This window comes from Lepeophtheirus salmonis, chromosome 1, assembly GCF_016086655.4.
Source record: "Lepeophtheirus salmonis chromosome 1, UVic_Lsal_1.4, whole genome shotgun sequence".
NCBI classification, from domain to species: Eukaryota; Metazoa; Arthropoda; class Copepoda; order Siphonostomatoida; family Caligidae; genus Lepeophtheirus; species Lepeophtheirus salmonis.
Genome location: NC_052131.2, coordinates 24683999 through 24709407, shown reverse-complemented (window position 1 = coordinate 24709407; position 25409 = coordinate 24683999). Strand labels below are relative to the sequence as shown.

Here is a 25409-nt window from a genome sequence, read left to right as displayed (position 1 = left end):
CGAGTCCCTGATTGTATGATCAAGGCTAGTTTCAAATATTCAAAATATAGACTTCCCACCCCCCTCCATACACGCACAGACCTCTGGTAATGATTAATATTCGGTCATTTTTTACATACTTTGGAAAAAGCAAAAAAAAAATTAGTGTCAAGTGGAATGAAATATAGAATTTGCACCAAGTGCTGAAACATTTTCATCCGGCTTTTTTTTCTTATTATTTTTGTTATTATTGCTATTCACCCCCTCATAAGTAATTTCTGCGGGTGATATAAAAAAATAAAAATAAAGGTCATGAACCTCATAAAAATAAGTGTTATTATGTAGATGGTGAAGCATAGCGAGTCGGATCCATGAAACGCTCATAACACTAACATTTTGAAGCAAAAACTAAAATAGGAAGAAATGCATGCAATAAATTGGGAGGAGGGGGCCGTTAGATATAGAGAGGAGAGGTGGAGGTAGACACACGCAAGATTTCATACATTAAGAGTAAATATTCATATGTACTCGTAGTCAACCAGACAACAGGGTGGCCGCGACTGCAGTCTCATTATTTTTATTATTTGAGTAAAGTGCATTTTTATAAATGACTGTATGTATTATTGTAATTCAATGTGCATTTTACTCAGACATTCATCGCGCACGCATCCACGAACGCAGGCTGAAGAGGCCCGTATTAGTAGTATAATTTAATAAAAGATATGCACAGTAGAAGCACCTGGTCCTGCTCTTCTTTAGCTACTTTGTATCACATCAAATGATTGACTGAACGAGTATCTACTATATATTATATAATGTTAACTTATAAGTTCTACTAAATAATCATGACTCAGCGTTGCAGAGGTTTGAATAATAATTATAATTTAATACATATAAAAAAACGGAAAAAGGAAACAATAATATTTATTGTGATAATTCATACAAAATATATCTTATTTCTCTCTCTTTAACTCACTCAACCCTTCTCATGAAGAGGGAGGGAAGGAAAGAGGGAGGAATGGATAAAGACAGACAAGCACCACGATAGTAGTAAATAAAGATGGATCTGATATGATGCTCTCTGCTGCTAATGCATTTTATTGATCTCCAAGCTAGAGGAATAGAATGAAAGAGTTGAAAAGCGGGCACTCGTCAGACATTTAATGAAAAAAAGAAGGAAACTGCAGCAGCAGAGCCGACTGGAGGGAGGTAATAAAGAAAGAAGAAGGAGGAGGGGAATAAAGAAAAAAGGGGTTACAATAACGGGTGTCACATGGGTCTCACAACTATTTTATCACGAATTAAAAAAATTGTAGTAATGTTTTTTTTATACAAATATAGCACGTAGTGAATATCTATATGTGAGGGAATGAGTGTTAGTTTGAATGTCTGTCTGAGAGTAAAATATCTAGTCAAAAATGTTTCAAGTCCATCGCGCCACACTTGCAGCCGACGTCGGGAAGAGAAAAAAATGCAAAACCTAACGGACGTGCGACTTAAAGGCAGACAATCTTTTTTTAGATTAATAATAAAAAGAATAAAAAATAAAAAAAGGAGTGACGCCATTGTTCAGTATGTTCAAAAGTATTCAAACCTCATTCTATGTTCATCCATATAATAAAAGTGACGAATATTTTGCTTCTGACTCTAATGACATTAAAATAGAGAGTGTATTTCTTTTGAGTATGCAGGCCGGGAAACGGGGGGGAGGGAGACAGGGAGAAAAATGAATAAAATTACTTTTTTTTTCTTACATTAATTTCATTTAGAATAAATGATTCAGGGAGGAAGGGCGCTATGTCGAACTTGTCGTTGTCATTGTGTTATGTGTGTTGTTCCTCCTCCTGTGATTGATGAGGGTTAAAAGAAGGATACTAATAATCTCTTTTAGCTTATTAAAATCTCTATCTGTGATTATATGTGAATAATGATGGAGAAACCTAGTGGCGGACGCCGACTCAGCACTCTTCTCCTCATTTTAGGAACAATTATACATCTAGTTTCATCCAATCCCAATTCAGAAACTGTTAATTGTATTTATAAGTGAGTTTTCTCTTTAACCTCCACCCCCTTCCCTCAATGACTTTTGTTCCAGTTATTTACTTTGGCGAATTTATTATTTAATTAATTTTCTTCCCCCCTCCCCCAAAAGAAAAAATAGGGACAGAATTAATTTTATTGCAGTCTCTTTTTACGAATTTATATTTTAATTAATTCTATTATTGATATTGTTTTATAGTAATAAAACAAATCCCTATTTCCATCGTGAGGAAGTTCCAAAGAGGGATTTAATCCAAGATTCCCAAGGTCGTCTTATTGTATCAGGATGTAATGCCTGCTTTACTCTCTGGAATCCTCAAGATGACGGCTCACTTCTTATCCTTGGACAAGTAAGTATTATATATAAAGTGCATTTATCCTTGAATAATAAATCACTCAATCTCTCTTTCTGTTTCTTTGAAGGGTTGTTGGTCTAGTCACGAGGATTGTCATGAATCTTCATGCAATGATTACGCTCTGTCAGATGCGCCAACAAAGTCCAAATTATGTTGTTGCACAGCTGACTCATGCAATGGTCACATTGTTCCTATCGATTCCTCCAAAAACCATACCCTCGTCCCGTATCAGGAGTCTATCATTCCTTGTAAGAACTTTTTTTATTGTACAATCAATGATGATAATGTTTATTAGTTTATTCATCTTTCTAATTCACTCTCTCTCTCTCCATTATTCCATAGTACGAGTTAATGATGAAAGTCCCTTACCCTACCCAGCAGTGTATCTCATCTTTATCTGTATCGCTCTAATTCTCTTATCCCTCATCTGCATACTCCTTAGGTAATGAAAGATATTTCCTTTGAACAATAATATGATGTATTTCTGCATTTGCGCCCTACTTACTATACATTTTCTCCTCTGTGTAGAGTCCTCTTTCTCTTTTGGAAACGATCATTTCATAAAAGTGGTTCCTACCATCACCACCAATACTACTACAGATCCTACTTTCCATCAAGTTTCCTCAAAAACAACAAAAATAACAGTAATAGTCACGAAAGAAATAACAAAGCCTCTACTACCGCTACACTCGAGTCCTCCAAACTCCTTCCTCACTCCCCTCTTTCAGATCTATCTAAAAAGATCCTAGATGATGAGCTAGAAGTACATTTTGATCTAGGCTCATCCATCGAGGATGGAGGTTTTGGAACTGTTGCCTATTCGGGGATTGAGAGGTCGGGTCGACGAAGAGTTTTGATCAAAGTACCTGGTTCATTTGAGGCCTATCAAAATGAAGCAAGGATTTATGAGGCTCTATCTCCGCATAAATCCATTCTCCAATTGCTATATCATACAGAGAATTATATTTGTCGTGGAGTGAGTTTGGTAAGTATTTAGGCATAGCTGTTTTTCCTTTTATTGTTGAATCCAATACTATATATATGCCCATTGCATTCATTAGGGTAAACTTTCTCCATTTGGGATATGTCTCTGTGTTTATACTATGCTCTATGGCTTTCTCCTACAATCATATTAATTGTAGAAATTGCATTCCCCGCTACTTTAAACTCCTTCTTGATCTGAATTTAGGAGTAATATAAGTACAGAAGTAGAAAGATTGACTAGAATTGATTGTCTCCTTGCTCTCTTAGTTAAGTTAATATGCATTGCATTTAACTTGAAGTAACTTATATATCATTTGAATTTTTTCAAATCAGATACTACAGATGGCGCTTCCTCCTTTTCAAAAAAAATATTATTATTTATAATAATAATTTATAATCACATTTTGCGTTAGGAGCTGGGAGCAGGAGGAGAGGAGAAGCAGTAAAAGACGAAGTAGTACACATATATCAGACGTCTATCTTTTTTTTTTTTTTTTTTTAACTCTTGGACGCCATTTTCTTTTCTCTTTTTATTCTACTAACATGTCTCGACTTTGAGTGCTCGAACCGGCGTTGTTTTGCCTTTTTTAAAACTATATTTTGAGACATTAAATGCATTCTATATCAGTTGGTGATAGAGCAAGAATGATTTATTTCTCAATGAACTTCTTTTTTTTTTAAAGTAAGCCGTATCATTAATTTTTGTTAGAGTGCATTCGATGCATTTATGTTAGTAGAAATACATTTTCTTATGAGAAGGTTACTTATTCGTATGAACATTGAACTTACACTATTCCCTCGGTATACGCACACACATATAAGACAAAGTTCTTTAATTTTTATGCTCTCACCTCTTGCCTCCCCCTATTTTTCTCTCTCCTAACCAGTTTGTGCAATTTCTAAGCAAAATTTCGTTTGCATTAAGCATGTCTAGTTTACTTACATAGCTATGGCTAGTGTTGAATTCGAGGCTTACTCGAACTCGAAAGAAAAAAAAACTCGACAACACTAATTAAGTCGACAATTTTTGTACTGTAAATTACAAGGGTGTCCGTAGGATTATATATATTTTTTTTTGTGGGGAGAGGGGCTGGTTTTTAGTATTTTTTGGGAAAAAGAAATTTTACGGAAAAAAATTTATAAATATATTATATTTTGGACAAAAATTTCAAAAATCCATAGCTATTCTGAAAAAAATAAATTTTTTGAAAAATAAATTCAAAAAATCCATAGTTATTTAGAGAAAATTAATTTTTATGAAAAAAACATTCAACTATTAAATTTTCTTGTAACAGGGAATAATTCTTTCATTTTTTTGGGGGGGGGGCTGCAGCCGTTCCAGCCCCACCTCCTGCAGACGCCACTGAATTACCATAACTTGAGTTATTTGAAACGCATGAAGGATCAAAACTCGAAATAATCGAATATAGAAAATTATAGAGGTGTGAAGGACTCTGAAAGACTGTTAACATGCTCTTTATATGACATTGATATTATTGTGCCAAAACAGCCATAGATTTAATAGACTGATTTTTTTCCCTCCAGATTTTGAGTTTAAACACACTTAGTATCTAAAAGTAGACCAAATACAACAGCTGTATTCAACTTCTTAGAATATTCATTGAATAGCCAAACCCTTGTCACCTCTATATTTTTGTTTCTCTATGCGATTAACCTCATCAAAAAATCAAAATTGTATCAAAAAGAAGAAATTGATTTTGGTAATGATGTGGCTAATATGTTTATAAATAATATATTGGCTACCTAAATTAATAGAATTTATACTTTATTGTGATCATATTAATAATTTCCTATTATACAAATATTATCTTTTAAAATTACCTACTTTAATTGATTAATAGTTGTCTACTTAATTATTGAAGTAGATGTTGTAACCAGTTAATTGCTGAACTTAAAAGTTGGATTCGATTAATTCAATATATAAAAAAATTCCTTTTCTTATGCCATTACTATAACTCGACTCAATAGAGATAACTCCAATCCAACACTAGTTATTACTATTAACAGAATAATATCTTTTTATTCGTATGTCGTCAAGGCAGGTTTATGCATTTAAAAATATATATATAATAAATTTTGATTCATTTTACTATTATGTCAACTTTTTTGATAGTCCATACCGAGAAAGATTGATACTAATATTATGTTTTTAAATTGTAGGATCACATACTCGTATTCACCAACTCATCTACTCAAATACCCCTCTCCTCATTTTTAAAAGAGAATACAATTTCCTGGAACAGTCTCGTCTCTTTTCTATCTTCTATCACGGACGGTGTTGCTCATATTCATTCAGATTCTCAAGGTTATCATCCCAGTCGTCATCAAAGAGGCAGCGTTTGTCACAGGTATATAATAATAACTAAGTAATAAGGAATTAATAGATAGTATGGAAAATTAATGATAAATATATATATGGTTTGTGGCATTTCTGTATTTATGTTTACGTTTCGATTACAGAAATTTGTCAAGTGATAATATTTACGTTCGAAGTGAGGACTTATCAGTTTGTATCGGAGATTTTAGTCGAGCAGTCCGTGTTTTCGGAGGAAATGTTCTCCTTGGAGAGAACCACGAGGAAGTCCCTGCCTCAAATATGTCTTTCAATATAGGGGATCCTCGCTATATGGCACCAGAGTTCTTGGAGGGGACTTTAAATTTTAGAGATGCAGAGTCTGCCTTCAAACAGGCAGATGTCTACTCTCTAGGACTTATCTTCTGGGAGATATCTCGACGATGTGAAGACCTTTATCAGGGTTCGGGCGTCCCTGAATTTGAATACCCTTTTCAAAAAGAAACTAAAGCACGATCTTCTATCAGTGTTGAGTCAATGAAAGTACTTGTGTCTCGCTACAAGTCACGCCCTCTTTTTCCATCCGTTTGGAAAGATTCAAATCCTGCAATACAGCTTTTGAGAGAAACAATTGAAGACTCTTGGGATCAAGATGGAGAAGCTCGGCTCACTGCTTTTTGTGTTCGGGAAAGAATTTCCGAATTGCTTCCCCTTTGGGAAAGATACAAAAAAACTAAAAACAATGATCTATCACCCGTCAATAATAGTAACAATGTCTTCAATAATAATAGTAATTATTGTGGTGGACCTGGAGAGCAAAACTCAAGCTCTCAAGTTGTAATCAAAAATGATACTGTCTTTCATACCAATGGTAGGTTCATTTATATTATTCATATTCACTTCAATATTATTTGTATATATTATTTACTTTAGATTTCTCCAAAAACGATTCAAAGTCCTCCACGGGGGCAACGACGATGTCAGTACGCTTAACAGAAGTCCGAGCTAGTAAAAATGACAATATTTTGAGTAATCAACGACCTACTCTTAGATTACAACCATACCAAGGCCGTAATCCATGCAAAGAGCGTAATTTAAATCTAAGTGCACCTTGCTCATTGACATTTGATAAAGCTGATGAAGCTAGCGCATCCCTCATTCTCAACTCTTCTAAAGACTTCTTAAAGACGAATGAGCAGAGTGAAGGAGGCGGCGGCAATGAGGATTTACCTCTCGGTGATGATCACCATCAAATGGTAGTTCATCGCTCACCCAATACTTTAATATACTCACCAGCATCTCCCATTCCATATCTTCAAAATATTTTATCTGAGAGTGATAATGAGAACATTAATATTCATCGTGACATGCATAATGAAGTAGATCAAAGAGGGGAGGATGATTGTCCTCCTGGTGTCTCATCATCAACAACTCATTACCCCATTCATTTAATTTCGAAAGAGGATAATAAAGAGCGAAAATCTCACACTGCTTTACATCTTCGATGGCTAGAGAGTGCTAAAAGAAAAAGGAAAAAGAATGCTTCACATTCACACTCTGATTCCCAAAGAAGTAGTAATGGTGGAGTCATTATCCTTGAATCCAAAGATAACTTCGGAAAACAATGTAATTTAGATATTGAACGAACACTTTTAAATGATCACAATGTCAATTATAATTATACTCATGTGGATGAAGTTCTTGTTCAAGAAGAAGAGCATGAGGAAGAAGAAAGTCATTATTCTTATCCTATCCATGATATTGTGTAAAAGTGTGTGTACTGATTTGGTGACTGAATCCAAACATTACCCTATTATTATCATTCACTTAAAGAGATTCATTCATCTAGGCTAAATTACTTCTAGTTTAATATTTTTAGGATTAAAATATTGTCCTATTTAAATTGTTGTCTTTTATATCTATCTATAAAAAAAACGAAAGAAAATAATTTGTGATAAGATAGATTTGTCTTATAAATATATATTCATTATTTGTGATAGGAAACTAAGAAAAATATTTAATTAATATTACTATTAATTGATAATAATTAATAATAATAGTTTGTATTTATAAGAGAATAATTATTATTTAATAATAAATCATATGAAATATTATAATCTATCTCTCGAAACATAGTAAATATTATATGATGCGCGAAATAGTTGTTGTTTGATTACTTGATTTACCATGTGTTACACTTTCTTCAAATTAGATATATATGTTCGTGGTGAATATAGAAAAAACACTGAACATGAATTCAATGCTTTTGCAGCAGCAGCAACAACAACAATAACTGGAAACATGGACTAAATTTATATTATTGATACCCATTAGCAGTAAATATTAATACGTGAAGAACACACTTTATAAAATACACTTCTATAAGGTGTAGTAAAAATAAATCTATTATTTTTAATGGATTTTCGAAGGACTTAACGATATGCATATGCGTCTGCAGGGGATGGGTTGGATGAGCTATAGCCCTCCTCCCCAACACAAATTAAGGAATTTTTGTTTTTTTACAAGAAAATTTAATATTTGACATTTTATTTAATTTTTCAATTTTTTTTCCCAAAAAAATTAACTTTCTGTGAAATAGTTCTTTGCTTTTTTTTTTTCAACATTCTTTATTTGGTTTATATATTATATAGAACATATATATATGTAAATAAACTCGAGCAATTGCGTAAAAAATTACATAAATGAACATTATAGTTTATACTTAATGCTCTATTTTTGAATTGTTTTTTGCAAATTACTTAATTTTTTGAGAATAGCTATGGATTTATGATTATTTTTTCCAAAAAATTTTATAGTTTAAATTTAATTTTTGATTTTTTTTGGCAATTATTTCCAAAAAAATTTAATTATTTGGGAACATTTGTGAATTTTTAAAATTTAAATCTTTGAAATTTTTACCGAAACATTTAATATTCCAAATTTTTTCAAGATACAATTTAATTTTTTGATTTTTTTCAAAAAATATACAAAAACCAATCCCTCACCCAAAAAAAAAAAATCCTGCATACCCCCCTGATTATATTATCCACATTTTAGACAATTGGCCTTCCAGAGCTTGGTGTGTCTTTGACATAATTATTACCGAAATGGAATGAACGAAATCTAAATACCATGTAATAGGTTGTTACAGTATCAGGACCATAAACACTGTTCACATTTTCAGCCACCTGGCTTGAATTTCGCTTGTTCAAAGTCGAAAACTGTAAAATGTTCCGTATTTTCTCTTTGACGTTCGCTCAATGGGTCTTAGTACTGATTTCCTAATTAGGCTCCACTCCCCCTTTCAGTCTTTTCTATCAGTCCGATCTTTTTTATCGTTCAATTAGGGATAAAAAAAAAAAAAAACTGACACGTCGGTCGTAGCTATTTTTTTATTTACTTCACTTAAAGGTTTTTAAAACTTAATACATATCATCTCTTAAAAGAGTAAATATTGAACAGCTCTAAGGACATAGTTAGTAACTAAGTCCGTTCAGCATTTGTAATTGCCATAAAGGACCCATAATGATCCCTCCTAGGACTGACAAATTTTATTGTAACTGGAATCCTAGGACTGCAGTCTTTTTTAGACCCATCCAGCACTAATAAAGAGTCAAACAATCACTAAAGTTTTTTTGTACGAAATATTATCTTTCTAATGTCATCTAACAAAACACGATCGCACTTATACAATGCAAAATATACATTAATAAAGCTATCTACTTGAAAATTATAGATTATTTTTTACCACAGCTATTTCATTATTCTTGTATACGTATAGTTTTAATCACCCTCGTAATGTATGATGAAGGCATTTCAAAAGGAGAGGAATTTATGTCATCTAATTTAGTGAAAAAAATTGTATTCTGGCCTGCCTATGGGTCAGCAGTAGTTAATTTTAAAAAATGGATTCAGATAGATTTCCCCGATGAAGGATTGACTAAAACTTATTTTAAATAGGAAAAATTTTAGGCCTCAGTGTCTAAAAGAAGCAAAGTAATTGCTTGAAAATTGAAAAATCGGTTGAAAATTCTTGATTTTAAATGCATATTTGTAAGAATAAAAAACCACTCACCTTGCTTAAAAGTTGCAATATCACTATTACGGACCTATATGTTAAATTAATGGATCTTCATAATATATGGTATGATCCTCCCATTAAAAATAGATGAGATCCAAAGAGTGAAGCAATTATATTTTTCTTCCAAATGGACAAGATCCCTTAATATCAAGTTTGAGGGAGGAACAATATTTCCAGGTGGGTTTAAGGAAAATCAGCTATATCTAAAGGACACAAAGAAATGAGCTAGCAGACGAAATAGATAGAACATTCTGAATAAATAATTACAGTTTTAAATTAATGGGAAAAATATAGATTAATTCAAAAAAAATGATATGGATTCCAAAGTACAAAAATAAATCTAAAAGTACCATCTGGATATCATCACATACCACGGCGTTAACTTCGTAACCTTCATGATAAATAAACAATGTAATAAATTATGTTTTATGCTCCTTTTAAAAAATAATTTGAATACAATAAATGAATTGAATACTGGGACATATAAAAAGGGGGACTCAGTTACTCAAGAGGATCACTCTCCCATAGTGGGCTGAATCGAGGGTGAAAAAACCCGTTCAGATTGACTAAAATGTTTCCTGAACAATCTTCAACTTTTATTTGGTTCCTAATCTTTCCTATAAGTATATTAATAGAAACTTTTAGTATTGATACATTTGTTCAAAGTTTACCCAAACGATTATTCAAAGAGAAATAAGATAATAGTAATTGCTAAGAAATCGTATAATTAAATGATTCCTTGGTATAGCCCTGATGCAACTATGACTTATTTTTAATAGGTAGCTTCTGAATAAAAAAATTGTCCTCCATTGGATTACTGAAGTAACTTGATCTGTACTTTGGTGCACAATTACATATGTAACAGTCAATTAAGGATGAATACTTTTACTTAATTCCGATCCAATAATAATCAACCATTTTCATTCCTTTCAGGGCCCATTCTCCTTTTCTACTATTAGCTAAGTCAAGTGATAATAATATTTCCCCTTCTCAACAGTAGACAGAGGTTCTAGGACAATTGACCGAAAACATTTTTGCCGAAAGAACATTTTGCCGTATTGATATATGGGATTGAATGCATATTTAAACTCAATTAAAAAAGATTGTAGGATAAATTTCCGGATTGTTATTGTTCATATGCTATATATGTCATATGTCAAGTAAATTAATTAGTGTTTTTATCCATAAAATATTGTTTTATTAATTAAAACTGCTGTGCAGTTTTTTCAGGGAGTAACATTTTTGTCCAACACTCTACTATTGTAAATTAGAATTGAAGGAAAGATTGCATTAACAAGTTGATTCGTCTGGGATTGCTGCAAATCTTATGAAAAGTCGTAGAAGAGATTCCAATTAACATCGATGAGAATTTAACCTGTTCAATAAAGCCAAATAGTAACATTGCAGAATTAATTCGAAAAAGCGTATTAATACTTTGGTAATATTTTTAAGTCCTTTGGCTCATAAGCATTCTATTGAAGCATTGGATCGAACACTTCAAGATATTACGCAGGATACTAATTCATTTGAAGGTAAAGTAATTTTATTTGGTGGTGACAAATACTTTCAGTTGTAAAAACAGGCACAAGAGTTTACACAACATTATTAAACAAAGGTTATTTTTATATATTGTAATGAAATAAACTTTTTATTTGTAATTAAAAAAAAACGAAACATCAACAAAAAAATCCAAAAAAAATATTAGTCATGAATTTGGTTTAGCAACATATTGAGATTATTCTTACGTAGCAATCTGTTGATTGTTTACTGCTACTAATTATTTGATTTACCGATCTTTAGCAATTTGTATCTTGCCATTTTCACTTTTAAAGTGATTCACGTGTGAGTTCAAATTCGTTTGGTCATCTTCAAACCAGGTGTAACATTAGGAATATCACCGTACAGAGTACCTGTTCACAAATAATTATTACAAACTTAAACTTTTTTTATGAACCCCAGGAGGCTATCACGCAAAAGTTTTAACATTGGTTTTCGTTATTTTTTGGGTTTTACTGAAAAATTTATTTGGATTTTTCGGTTTTTTAATTATTGTTCTGGAAAAAATTAGATACTTCTACATTCGATTTAATTAGACAAACATAAATTATATTATTTATTTGAATTTTTAAATTGATACTTGATAGACAAAAACATGGACTCTGACAATGTGCAACATGCCCGTCAGAACGGGCAATGACCAAAATGCTGGGGCAATCTATAAAGTTTCCAATAGAGTGGTCAATTAGTATTTTAACTTCATTTACATTGTTAGGTAAAATGATCGTGGGTAATTTGATTATTAAACAATGGTGTGTGAGATGTAAACAACGTGATTCAAAATAATCCAATAGTTGGCGCGTCATACTCGAACCTAGAAAACTGAATACATATATCATTAATTTAATATATTGATCAAAAAGTGTAAATACTATCTTATTAATCATTGCTATATAATAGAATTTTAATAAATTCTATTATATATTTAATTTTTTTAAAGCTGTTACTATAGAAAAAATATTTGCATAGTTCCAGAAGCATGTATATTCATACTGATATTCTTGTTAATAATATGATTATTAAGCATAAGAATTTTAAATACTAATTCTGCATCTTTCATCTATTAAGCAGATGATTCGAAAAATGGAACCCCTTAAAATCCTACGAAACATAGTTTAAATACTGTTATGATACAGTCATTAGATATATCATTAATTTCCACAACGATTAATTGCACAACATTATTGTTTATTTCGATGCAAACTACAAAAAAAGTATAAATTAATCGTTTTTTTTTCAGAATAATTGAAGCTTTTAATATTTAAATTTAACTAAAATTTGATATATGTCTTTTCAATAATCACGTATGTGTCATTCTTATTTTCAATTACTTTTATTAAGTTGACGTAGGGAATCTTTTGAACCATTTATGTACCTTTTACCATTAATTCTTACTTGTATTGATCTTTTATTATTCTATGAGTATGTGCACATTTTACTTTTTAGTCCCTTAGAAATATATTTAGATAGTACCCCTAATAAAGTAGTCATTATTGAAAACTCTTTCTCCGATTTCTTGCTCTCCGGTCGTATCTGGAGTATTTTAGAAAGACTACATCAAGTTTTCTTATCTAACCAATATTCATTTTCAACTTTTTTCAAAAACACCACCATAAATGAACAACTCTACTATTCTACTTACTGGAGAATTAAATAGTAATCACTTAAATAAGTAATACTATTTGATATAAAACAGAAGTTATCCATAAGTTGATATATTATAAACCAAAATTATTCAGGTTGGACAATCATGGAACTCAAGCGAGAACTCGTAAAACGAGATGGTAGGACTCATGGGAGAAAATTACTTCTGATTGATCATATCATATGATAGAAACGATGCTTTTGGAGGATCAGTAGTTCAGAATCCTAAGCTGATTCTGTTGCATCCACATATATAGCTAATGTTCATCTCATATTTTAAGTATTCCCTTTTAATATACAATATTTCATTATTTGAATACAGTTTTGTTTTAACCCTTTATCAGAGTATTACTTTCGTTCCTCCGGTCTCTTTCTTCTTGCTCCTTCCTCTCTTAAGTTCCTCACGGAGCGTCCCGTGCTCCTGCCCTCATAATCACTTGGGCGTCGGGGATACGATATGAATTATATCTATTTATTCAGATATTGTCATATACAACAGATTCCGATGGCAAATTGGGAAAATTCATCTGAATTGAAGACAACTGTTTAATCTGATAAATCGTGTATTCCCCCTGTGACGAAGGCCCACATTTAATAAATTATGTCAAACTGTGCGACAAAATGTTTGAGATCCCCTACTTTTTTTTTAGCCTTTTCATCTCGACTTGTCTTTCCATATGACCCTTTTAATAATTAAATAAATTGATCTTAAAAAAAAATAATTCAAAAATGAGCTGTATCCCCGAAATATTACAAAGATATAGAGGGTTTTCTGAATGGAAGCTTTGTAAATTATAGTTCAGACTTTTAGCTATCAAATGAGATATTTTTATACTTTCTGGATTTATCTTTTTTGGAGCTATGAGCCTCTGAAAATAAAAAATCGGTTTTTAACTTTAAACAATGATAAATCAAGTTCTAAAGATAATATATACATTTTTTTTTTTTTTTTTTTTTTTTTTTTTTTTTTTTGGAATTGCTTAGCATTAGGCTTTGAAATATATTAATATCATTTTTCTATATTTTCAACAACAAGCGTTTAAAAAATCTTTGAATCTTAAAAATAACCAAAAATTAAAAAAAAACTTTATAGCATTTTTCTGTAGACCCTGAAGATGATTGAGTAAAAATAAGACCCTATTTGGAATTAGGGATCAAATTCTACTATTTCAATTTTGTGACATTTTTGCTGTTGAGCTACATTAGTAATTACTACTTATGTAAATGCTATTCAGCGTAGTTTTTCTTTCTTTCAATTATATGAACAAGGCCCATGTATGCCGTGTATTCTGGCGGTATAATTTTTTAATTTTTTTGCTCGCACCCATTCATTGCATGCAATTTGATCATTATGGATTTGATTAAGATGAAATTTCATTGCAAGCAATTTGATAATCTAGTGCAGGGATTTCTAACCTGTGGATCGCAGGCAATATTGTGGCCTGCCGAATGTTTAGGTGCGGCCTACTACTCATTCTCACTTCAAGTAGTATTTTATAGCGAAATTGTCTCAATATCATCCAAACGCGTAAAACGCTCATAATACATACTAACATAAAAAAATATTTGGATCGTATCTTGTTTTCTCTGAAACTCTAAAAGAGTTGGTAGTTTTGGTAGACCATAAAAATATTTCAAGTGGCAATGTGGCCCATCATATTAAAAGGCTAGATATCCCTGATCTAGTACATATTTATTGAAATTTATATTGCATCAAACAATCACAGTGTGATAAGAATTTGTTACAAGATACTCCATTTTATTTTGCAAAATATACCTCAGCCAACAGGTTTTGCAAGTGAATCAAAATCTATCACCACCACTATCCTGAGTATCAAGGACCCCTTCGAATATATTATAATACACCCATCCCACGGGTTATGCAATTTAACCGCTTGTCCACCACGGGGATCAAAATTCATCGCCGCCGCTATCCTGAGTATCAAGGACCCTTCTATTATCCTATGATACACCCTGGCCCACTGGTTGTGCAAGTGAACCCCCGGTCCAAAGGGTGTAATATTACTCACTGCTTCACTGAGTATCAAGGCTTCCTTTTACTATCCTATAATAAAGCCCACCCACGGTTTGTGCGAAATACCAGCAGGTTCAAGAGGTGGATCATTACTGAATTACATTCGGTTGGTTGCCCGCTATCCACAGGTTGGAAATTTCTGACCTAGACTTTGAAATTGCTTGTAATGAAATTGTATCTTAATCAAATCCATAATGATCAAATTACTTGCAATGTATTGTTCCATCATTTTACCTGACAATGTAAATGAAATTAAAAGGACCATTGCCCACTCTATAGTAAATTTTATAGATTGCCCGAGCATTTTGCACATTGCCCGTAACATATATATTGGTAATCTTATTATGTCTATGAATAAATTATGGCTATCATCTTCAAATACGTTTTTATAGCTACACTTTACATGAAATATTACTAAGGCCAATGAATTCTTAGATATTAGGCATATTATAGTACAGTATCGAATATAATACCATATTTGTTATGATATATTCTGAAATATATGTGTAATTCATTTTAAAAATTGTGGAGAAATAATACTACAATGACAGTCTGGAATTACTTAAAAGATTAAAAGAAGTAGGTTGACCAATTTGACCAACTACCAGATGATTTTGGCTACTTTTCCCCCCTTCTTTTTTTAGAACAAAGGTTGCGTGATACAATAAAGGTAACTAAATGATATGTAATAAAAATTCACTATCTATACAAAAAACAACACTTGTCTAACATATATAAAGTATGAATCAAGAGTATTTAACTCAAAAATGTTTTATAATGTTTGCCAAATTATTAAACAAACGATATTTCCTTCCATTCCACAAAGGATAAGAGGGCTACAATAAACCTAGTATTTAGATTTCTAAAAACTGTCTGAAGAGAAAGACTTGATAGATGTTCGTCTATTGTAGTTGCCTTTATTCAAAAGCTAAAATGTAATCTTTCCTAAATAAAATTAACTTTACTTTCATGAGTAGAAATGTTGGTAACTTTCCTACATGATCCTCGAAATTCTGTCATACAAAGAACTCAATTTAAGTTAATCATTCGTTACTACTTGTCAAGGAGTAAATCATAAATGGACTATATTCAGTGATGTTCTCTTGAAAAATCCTGATCCAAAACGTTCGTTATCTTTGTGAGTCAGTCTTAAACACTAAAGATAAAGATTCCACAAGGGTATACACTTCTTTGAAATTAACATCTAAATGAGAATGAGGGGTAGCGAAACTAATTCAGAAACATTTTCCGAAGAAACAAAGGAACAGAGGAGTATCATCAGAAACCAAGGCTTTAAATTTTGCTTTATTAAACTCTAAAGCCTTATTGGTAAACTGAATAACAAACAATCACATGTTACATCCTCCAGGGATGAGAGCAATTGCTATTGCTGCAGTAGAAAAATATACAGCACTTTCCATTAAGGTACCACACTGAGAAGAATAATTTGTTGAATTTGACTGGAGAAGAAATCCAGTACCTTCCGTCAATTTGAAAGCACCATTTAAAGACTTTGTAAAGGATTTTAAGACAATCCAAAAATATGTAAATGTGTATTTTCATCAATTATTTGAGCTCTATTCCGAAGGTCGTATTTTTTAACTCCGATAGTATTGATTTCATCAGTTTTACATACGTAATTTTTGGTAAACAGTTGTAGCATTGCGATGTAATCTTGTCCCAATGCTTTAGCTCTAAACTAAAATGTTTATTTGGGTAAGAACGAAATGAAAAAAAAGAATTTTAGTAACATCCCTGGATCTTAATTTCCTGATGAATCAGAACTCAGACTCTAATTTAAATGCCTTCTAAACTATTATCATATTTTTGATCTCTCATAATATATTTTTAACCTACGAGGTTTCGTGGCGTTCACATTCTTAGTTGCTTTCAAAAGATATCATTAGAATTATTAATAAATGTCAAAGAAGGATTGTATTCAATTTATTAGTCATTAGTTATAATAAATAATATTTATTTGTTAAGATATCAACTTTATCAAGGAACTATATGGGTTCAACTCAAAGTATTTCAAGGATTATAATCATTTGAAGAACTACGCTTTCGAAAAGTTAAGAATGAGGCTAAAACTAATAACCATATAGAGCAATAATTAAGTATATAAATATACGTTCAGCACAGAGATTCATCGATCAATCAATAATAAATCCCGCATCAAATAATCTACGTATTCATAACCTCTATCATCGATGACATTATTTTTTTTTATCATTTATAAACCTACCAGAAAAAGAAAAATCATTCGAGAGCATTCACTCCACAAAATCACTATTAATCTACGGTACATATTTGTACTTTGATTTCCAACTCGAATCTCTTAGATTTTTAGTATTCAAATCAATCATGCTATGGAATAAGATTTTCTTAATCTATTTCCTCTCTTTGAGATTGACTCATGGAATACCTCCTCACTCGGTTAGAAAGCCCATAAAAATGAAGATAACCTCACATTCTCCAAGAATATATGATCCAAGTGACGCACGATTCTACTACGCTGGAGAGCCAGAGGCTCCTATCATGTCCTTTCATTTAGGAAGTGGGAATTTTCAAAGTGTGAATTTGAAGCAATTGGATCTTTTGAAGCTATCCAAGGAAACGTTTTTATGTCACTATATTGGAAAAGTTAAGAATGATGATAGTATAACAATTGGAGTCACTGGTTGTCCTGGTGAACCAGATGTTCAGGTTACTCTTATATCTAAATCAGTTACGGCGCAATACATGTTGGATGAGTCCTCCAATGTTTCTGAGGTGATTCCCTCTCCCTGGAATCAAGAACTCACTCGAACCGCCGTTTTATTCACAAATGCTACTGCAAGTGATGAAATATTCCTAAAGGGTGTCGAAAAAATGGCTACAGCCGCATCACTTGAATGCTCTGACGACTGTGTCATTCCTTCTCATCACAAAATGACCATCAAAATAGCTTATGACTCATCTCTCAAGGCTAAAGTAAAGAACGTTCTCCCTTGGTTATCTGGAGTAATGACGCATACTCAAGCCTTTTTATATGATTCTTCTCTCCCTACTAAAATCGACATCGAAGTCATTGGAACAGCTAAATACTACCCTCAAGATACATGGAGAGCGGAAACCTCAATACGACGTGTATCGAAATATGCAAAAGGTGACAAAGTTACGGATCTCTACGTTTTCTTATGTGCAGATTCCAAGTTGAGTGGTACCGTGGGAGTGGGCTACGTTGGTGGACTTTGTGATACAAATGGATATCAAGTTTCAATCAATGAATGGCGAAAAACAGAGGCTGAAACAGCAAAGGTAGTAGCTCATGAAATGGGCCATAATATGGGTATGAGTCACGATTTTGATTCAAGTCATGCAGGAGAGGGATGCACTGGGATCATGGACTATGGGAAGACCCCAGATACATGGTCGAGTTGTAGTCAAAAAGATTTTAGAAATCATTATTTTGGAATTAAACTCTCTGGAAAAGAACATTGTCTCGAGGGTATGTTTTTATTAGTATATATTACTTGGAACATATATTTCCAATTTATAGATAACTATTGGGTGTACCTGGTTTGCTCAGAGTTTTTAGGTGTTTACAAAGATACATACAAATTGTGCTTAAATAATTTATATCCGTAGTCACCCTTTATATTCTTTTTCTAATATGACGCACTCAGCTCCAGCTACAAACCCTGGTTGCTACATTGTTATTTCTTAGGTCAAGTAGTCACACAGTTCTATGATATGAAGCACACACTCAGAGATGAGGCGTCGACAAACAAACTTTGCTTTATTTATATATATATATATGATTTTTTTGCAGTTATAAACGAGGGACCCGGTCCTTCCATTTGCCAAGAAAGGAAATACATTGGAGATGGATATTGTGACGATGTCAACAATAATGAGGCGTGTCAATTCGATGGAGGGGATTGTTGTGATAACACGAATCAGCTCTGGGACCTGTATTGCAAAGTAAGTTGGTCTTTATTTTTATAGATACAAAAGTCCTAATTTTCTTTACGTTTTCACAGACATGTAAATGTCTGTCCAAAGATGACAAACGTTGTGCAAAACCAGAATATGTTGGAGATCGATACTGCGATGATGAGAACAACAATGCGGGCTGTGGATTTGATGATGGAGACTGCTGTAATCATTCTTACAAATTTTGGAACAAATATTGCAAAGAATGTCAATGTAAAGAACCTTAATTACACTTTGTCATAATATCAATGTCATATTTTTTGCTAAATATACTTGAGAATAAGCTATATGAATAAACATCTAACTTCTTTTTCAAATTGATTAATTAATTATTTGCTACTGAAAAACGGATCCCCACTGTCCTTTCTAGCAGAAGGACACTGAATGCAAGGAATTAGTTAATAAATCTCCCATTTGATGTGAGAGAAAAATTGAAAATCGACTTACAATATATATAAATAAAATTACAACGGCGTAACCCTCAATACCCAAAAAATTAAGTTTTTATATGTTGTTGTTAACTGTCGATTGTTATACTTTTTTCAACCCTCAGTGTTCTGAACAATATTGATATGTTGAATTTGAATTATATCCTTTTCAAAGCACTACGTTTCGAAGACAATAAACAAACAGTTCATTTTGTTGTCAGCTGAACGTTGATTGGTTAAATTAGTATTCTCTTCTTTGAAGCTATTCTCCATTATTACCAATTATTGAATACTAACCACAGATTTAGATAGGTACTTTTTACATTTTTCTTTGAATGAGAGGTTGCGTGACACAACAAAGGTAACGACGTGTTAAGCTATTAACAATTCTCAACAACTATCAAATAAATATTCGCTTGACTGTAAAATGATTATGGTAAAAAAGTTGTGGAAAAAATCGTTGGGGGTAATGTCATTGTGAAGCAACATAATTGCAAGTTGATTGTGAGTAATTTGATTGGAAGACAATATTATTGTGGGCAATTTCATTGCAGTTTTAGTAAATTCGTGCAATCAAACTATTTGATGATGAATAATTTTCCAACAAAGCCGCTTCCCAATGCATCATGGATCCCTTCTTATATTCAAAATACACCCCACACCTCAGGTTGTACAGGTGAATTGTTGAGACCTAAAGTACTTTATACTCCACGGTCACTGCATTTCTAAGCATCAAGGACCCCTTCGAATATGCTATAATATACCCAGCCCACGACTTATACAGGTGAACTGCTGGGCCGAAGTAATTTAAACTCCACCGCCGCCACTTCCCTAACATGTAATAATACACCCAGGTCCACATGTTAAGCAGATGAATTGCTCAGCCCCAAGGCAGGTTAAACTCCACTTCTACTACTTCTATGAGCATCCAGGAACCAAACTAATATGCTATAATACACACCGGCCAACAAATTGTGCAGGTGAACTTCTGGGCACCGAGATTGGTTAAAATCCACCACCAACACTTCTCTGAGCATCGAAGATACCTTTTAATATTCTATACTATATCTGGCATAAGGATTGTGTAGGACCCCAATGCAGGTTAAATACTTCAATTGCCTCTTCCTTGTGCATAATTTACCCCTTATAATATCCCAAAAAAAACCTCAACCGATTCATTGATGCAGTAAGAAGTCGTAGCGGAGAAATTTAACGTACTTCGGGCCCAGAAGTGAACCTGCAGAACCTATGGGCCGGGTGTATTGTAGTACATTAGAAATGTGGTGGCTATGGAGTTTAAACTGCATTGGGGCCAGATGAAGATCTGTACAACTTGACAACTGGGGTGTATTTTTGGACATTGGAAAGGTTCTTTGATACTCATGGAAGCGGTGGCAGAGAAATTTAACCTTCTTAGGCCTATCAGCTCACCTGTACAACCTGTGGCCGGAGTACATTATAGAACATTTGAAGGGTCATGAATGCTAATAAACGTGGTAGAGGTGGACTTTAAATTTCCTTGGTGCCCTGCACTTTAGCTGTACAGTGTACAAACTTGGGGTAGTGGTGTATTTACGGAGTTTAGATGGAGTCAGTGATGGTCAGAGAAGCTGCGACAGTGGAATATTGGGGCCCAGCAATTCACCTGTACAACCTATGGCTCAAGGATTTTATCTGCAATCTTTTTACTACAATCATTTTGGGCCTTTTTTCTGTTGTTTTTTTTTTAATTTATTAAAAGGTTACAAATACTGTAAGCATAGCAACATGGTAAAAAACAAGAATCTAAATGATTAAAAAAAATAATAACCCATGAATTTTGTTGTCAGCAGTAGATTCCCTTGTCTCACTTCGTACCATTTCATAATTTATTCTTTTTGACAAAAAAAAACCAAAGTAATAGGTATTACTTTGAAAAGATATCCGTGTAAAAGAAAAACGATTGTTGTGCGCACTTTTTCCTCATTATTCAATAAGTTGCTCACAACTCCCTCTAAAAGAAAAAAGCACGCCCATCTTTGCCATGATCACAATTGATTTGAAATCCCACCTCTATATAACTATTAACTATAGTAAAATAAGAGATTGTTTTATAAAAGTGCAAGGAGAAGGTGGGTATTAAGACATATGCAGGCTAAACCTCTATTAAGACCTTTGTTAATATCAGCTGCCTGTTTTATGATTTTGGAGGGATAAAATAAATTAGCAATGTAAAAGAGGATAGATAACCTTTTACATTTGAAAAGCATTAGTATAGGGAAAATATTTAAATTAATATACATATATATATATATCTTTATTATAGATTATTTAAATCAATTTATACCACAGATATGCGAAAATTCTTCTTTTTGACGGAAATGTAAACAAGTCTTATTTAATTATGAAGAGGTAACGACGTGTTATTCAGACAATTTATGCCTAACACTGATCACTGCTGGTCCATATATCCTCTAATTGCCACTCTAATTGTTCAATTTATATCATGAATAATTTAACATTGAAATTACTTCATTAATAGTGATACACGTTCAAAAAGTTACGGAACTTTATATATAGATAATAAAAAGGCAACCTTCCGTTGTTTTTTATAACTTGTTAATGTTGAACGCTTCTTATTAGATATATCAAAAAGGATTGGGACTAGGATTGTAAAATAATTAATAGTTAATGTATCAATTAATCAATGAAAAAATCTTGGAAACATATCAGTAAGGGATTTGAATATGTAATAAATATATTGTTAGCTTTAAAAAAACGAATTTATAGCCCAAAAGAGAAGAAAAATGAATACATTGACTGAATATATGTCTAATAAAACACGATTTTATATAATATAATAAAAATCATTAATCACTTTGCATTTAATTCCTTTTCTGAGTTTTATTTCTAAATAATACATTTGTGTAATATCAGTCAGTATGAGGTAAACATAACTTTTTTAATATTCATATAATACTGAAGTAGGTTTTTATGTATATAAATACTCTTCTTTTACACAATGAAGAAGTGTGTTTTATTCTGGGTCAGACGCCGAATCCGCAGTCCTGCAGCCGCTTCCCAGAGTCTCAAGATACTCTCCTTATATATCAAAATACAGCCCTGCTTTTAAGTTGTACAGGTGAATTGTTGGGTCAAAATACAGTTTAAACTCTATCGCCGCCGTATTTTTAGGCACCAAGGAACCTTTCTAATATGCCATAATACACTACAGTCCACGGGTTGATCAGGTAAACTTCTGGGCTCGATACAAATTAAATGTATCCCCACCCCTTCCTTGAGAATCAAGACACCTTCTTGAAATATACCCTGCCTCTCAGATTGTATAGGTGAAGTTAATTTTAACTGCATCGCCGACGCAATTCTTAGCACAAAGAACCCTATTTAATATGTTAGAATACATCCCCCCTCCCACGGGTTGTTTATATGAGCTGTTGGTCCTCGAGCCATGCTAGATTTTTCAACCGGCGTTTTCCTGAGCATCAAAGAACCCTTCTATTATCCAAAATACACCCCACCCCGATTCTGAAGTTGTACAAGTGAAGTGCTAAAAAATACGATTTAAATGCTTCGTTATTTTAACACGGAGAGATTTTTTAAAGTTTTTGTTTCTCTTCAAATAACTCTTTTATTGAGAGGCCGTAGATGAATAGTTGTTGGATACAAAAAATGTCACATTTCATTACAAATTTACCTTATTTGATAGTTGTGGATGATTTTTTAATTAAATAATTAGTTATTGGTTTTGATGAAAAGTTCATTTGGTCTTTACATTTGTTTGTTTTTTTTTCCATTATGATTGGAAAATTATATCAGCTAAATGGTGATCGCGATTCGCTATGCAACTTTCGGCTCTTTTTAAGGCATTTTTCATGACATCCTGCAACATTTCAGGCTGAATTTCTTCAATTTCGTGACGAATGTTGTCTTTAAGATGTTGAATTGTTTGGGGGTTTTCACATATGCTTTTTATTTAAAAAAAAGCACCATAAGAAAAAGCCTAGTACTGTTAAATCCGGTGATACTAAATCGCCATTTCGCGAAATTAGTCTACGTTGAAAAATGTCATTCAATAATTGAATTGTTGAATGGGCTGTGTGTGCTGTAGCCCCATCTTGTTGGAACCATATGACCTCTAGTCCTTGCTGTTCCATTTCCAGCAAAAGAAAATTTCGAATCATATCTTGGTACCGCTCAGCATTAGCAGTAACTTGAACACCACGGTCATTTTCAAAAAAATAGGGACCAATAATGTTTCTAGCATGAATACTACAACATACAGTTGTTTTTAGTGGATGCAATGATACTTCATGAATTAATTGAGGATTGTGTGTTCCCCCAAAATCGACTCTTCTGTTTATTGATGTGGCCACTGAAAAGAAAATGGGCTTCATTTCTCATTATCAATTTAGACGAAAAATCTTCAATTTCACCAGTCAGCCTTAGGATTATATTACTGTACTCAACTCGTTGATCATGATCTTTCAGTAGCTATTTATGGACTAATTGAATTTTGTACAGGAACATTTTCAAATCAATTTTCAAAATTCGCCTTAAACTGCGTGCAGAAATGTATCACTGGGAAACACGTCTCCTAATTGATGTTTACTTGAGACTATGCAGCACTATCACACACCAAAGCCACATTTTCAGCGTTACGAGACGTCCCTTGTCTTCCAGAACGAGGTTTGTCTGCTGTGGTACCATCCTGTCGAAAACTCGCATGTAAACAATTAATTGTGGTTTTGTGAGGCAATAGACGATTAGGATATTTTTGACACAATTTTCGCTGAGTGACAATTATTTCTATTGATTCATTGTCATGTATTATAAAAGTATGTTGTTGCGACACCCTGTATATGATATTAAATAATTATAGTTTATTTTTAGTATATTGGAAAAATGTGCATTTTCTTATTTGTGCAACCAGCATCAAAGAAATATTCCTATTAATTACTTCCGTCCTTTTGCAAATCTTACACATATTATAAATATATTTATTTACGTACACAGTTGACTAAAACCCTTCTGAATCAGACATTTTGTACTTATTCAGACACCCTCATGTTTTCGATAGTCCAAATACATGAATCCGTTTGAGGTAAGTCAAAAGTTAAGTACCGAGTAGTCCATTAAAATCTAAACACTTAAAACTTTAACAATATATAATTTATTAATTAATAATATAAATTTACCAAAATTAGTACTATAAATAGATGTGTATCTGAGCTCTCTTAATCATTAATGTAGACGCAAATTAGGAGCAATGATGGCTTCCAGATGGTGGCGTAAGGCCTGACACCCGCTGCCGATGTAGTTCTTTGTCATGGAGTACTAGTGCTGACTGACAGTAACATTGATGATCTTGGTTTTTTTGGATATGAAACTGCAAGCCTCCCCCCTAAACATGTATCCAAAAGGTTTAGGCGAAGGGGTAGGCATCAGAGCATGTAGAAGTCCAAAAGTGTCAAAAAAAAAAAAAAAAAAGCCTTCAAAAGACTAATTCAACACAGTCATGCAACGAAGGGGATGGGTTTATTTTATTGCTGATGTCAAAAGTGGTCTCTCTACTCTCACAAGGATCTTTCCACCCACTTTTTTGATAGCTCTCTGGACAGTCTGGTGTGAAATCTCTTGCATGGGCCCACATGGACTTGAATAGATTAACATGATTTTTTTCTTTAACTTCTCGAGGTCCGGTTTTACTTTTTTGACAGAGCCTTCATCCTCTCCAACGTTTCGGACTTCCTGACGGCGTAGACCCCCAACTGCTTGGAATCCACGTATAGAAGTTCGTCGATCATGTTCAATCGTCATTTTCTCGACTTCTGGAGAGCTCAGATTTGTTTTATTTTGTATCTAATTTTTTATACTTTAATATATCGAAATATGAATTGATTTCAAACACTCAACCTTAATTAATTATTGAATTAGTAAGTGCTCAGATTTCAATTAACCCCCGGTATCTACATACATATAATATAGTGTTAAAAAAATAGACCCTGGTCGAATA

At 32.8% G+C, this 25409-nt stretch overlaps 2 protein-coding genes and 1 long non-coding RNA gene across 4 annotated transcripts in view; 2 read left to right on the top strand and 1 right to left on the bottom strand.

Moving 5' to 3' along the window:
• Positions 1-710: 710 nt before the first annotated feature.
• On the top strand, positions 711-7832 carry LOC121123131 (activin receptor type-2A). Its single transcript, XM_040718248.2, has 8 exons — positions 711-2022; positions 2219-2369; positions 2443-2623; positions 2718-2817; positions 2904-3360; positions 5541-5728; positions 5841-6544; positions 6607-7832. Exons 1-8 carry the CDS (start codon positions 1907-1909, stop codon positions 7440-7442), a joined length of 2733 nt encoding a protein of 910 aa, XP_040574182.1. The 5' UTR covers positions 711-1906; the 3' UTR covers positions 7443-7832.
• A 4023-nt stretch (positions 7833-11855) lies between these two features.
• Positions 11856-25409, bottom strand: part of LOC121123199 (uncharacterized) — a 25005-nt gene continuing 11451 nt past the window's right edge. For both annotated transcript variants that reach the window (XR_011780981.1, XR_005865936.2), the window contains one exon: positions 11856-12133. This is a non-coding gene — a long non-coding RNA (uncharacterized lncRNA). The remainder of the gene's footprint in view (positions 12134-25409) is intronic.
• Positions 17248-19285, top strand: LOC121123141 (snake venom metalloproteinase VMP1). Its single transcript, XM_040718261.2, has 3 exons — positions 17248-18480; positions 18805-18956; positions 19016-19285. The coding sequence occupies exons 1-3, from the start codon at positions 17355-17357 to the stop codon at positions 19193-19195; spliced, it is 1458 nt and encodes a 485-aa protein (XP_040574195.1). The 5' UTR covers positions 17248-17354; the 3' UTR covers positions 19196-19285.

Coding starts and splice junctions, on each gene's coding strand:
- LOC121123141 (XM_040718261.2), top strand. CDS start 17,355: ATGCTATGGAATAAGATTTTCTTAATCTATTTCCTCTCTTTGAGATTG. Junction 18,481..18,804: donor AAAAGAACATTGTCTCGAGG/GTATGTTTTTAT, acceptor ATTTTTTTGCAG/TTATAAACGAGGGACCCGGT. Junction 18,957..19,015: donor TCTGGGACCTGTATTGCAAA/GTAAGTTGGTCT, acceptor ACGTTTTCACAG/ACATGTAAATGTCTGTCCAA.
- LOC121123131 (XM_040718248.2), top strand. CDS start 1,907: ATGATGGAGAAACCTAGTGGCGGACGCCGACTCAGCACTCTTCTCCTC. Junction 2,023..2,218: donor ACTGTTAATTGTATTTATAA/GTGAGTTTTCTC, acceptor ATTGTTTTATAG/TAATAAAACAAATCCCTATT. Junction 6,545..6,606: donor TACTGTCTTTCATACCAATG/GTAGGTTCATTT, acceptor TATTTACTTTAG/ATTTCTCCAAAAACGATTCA.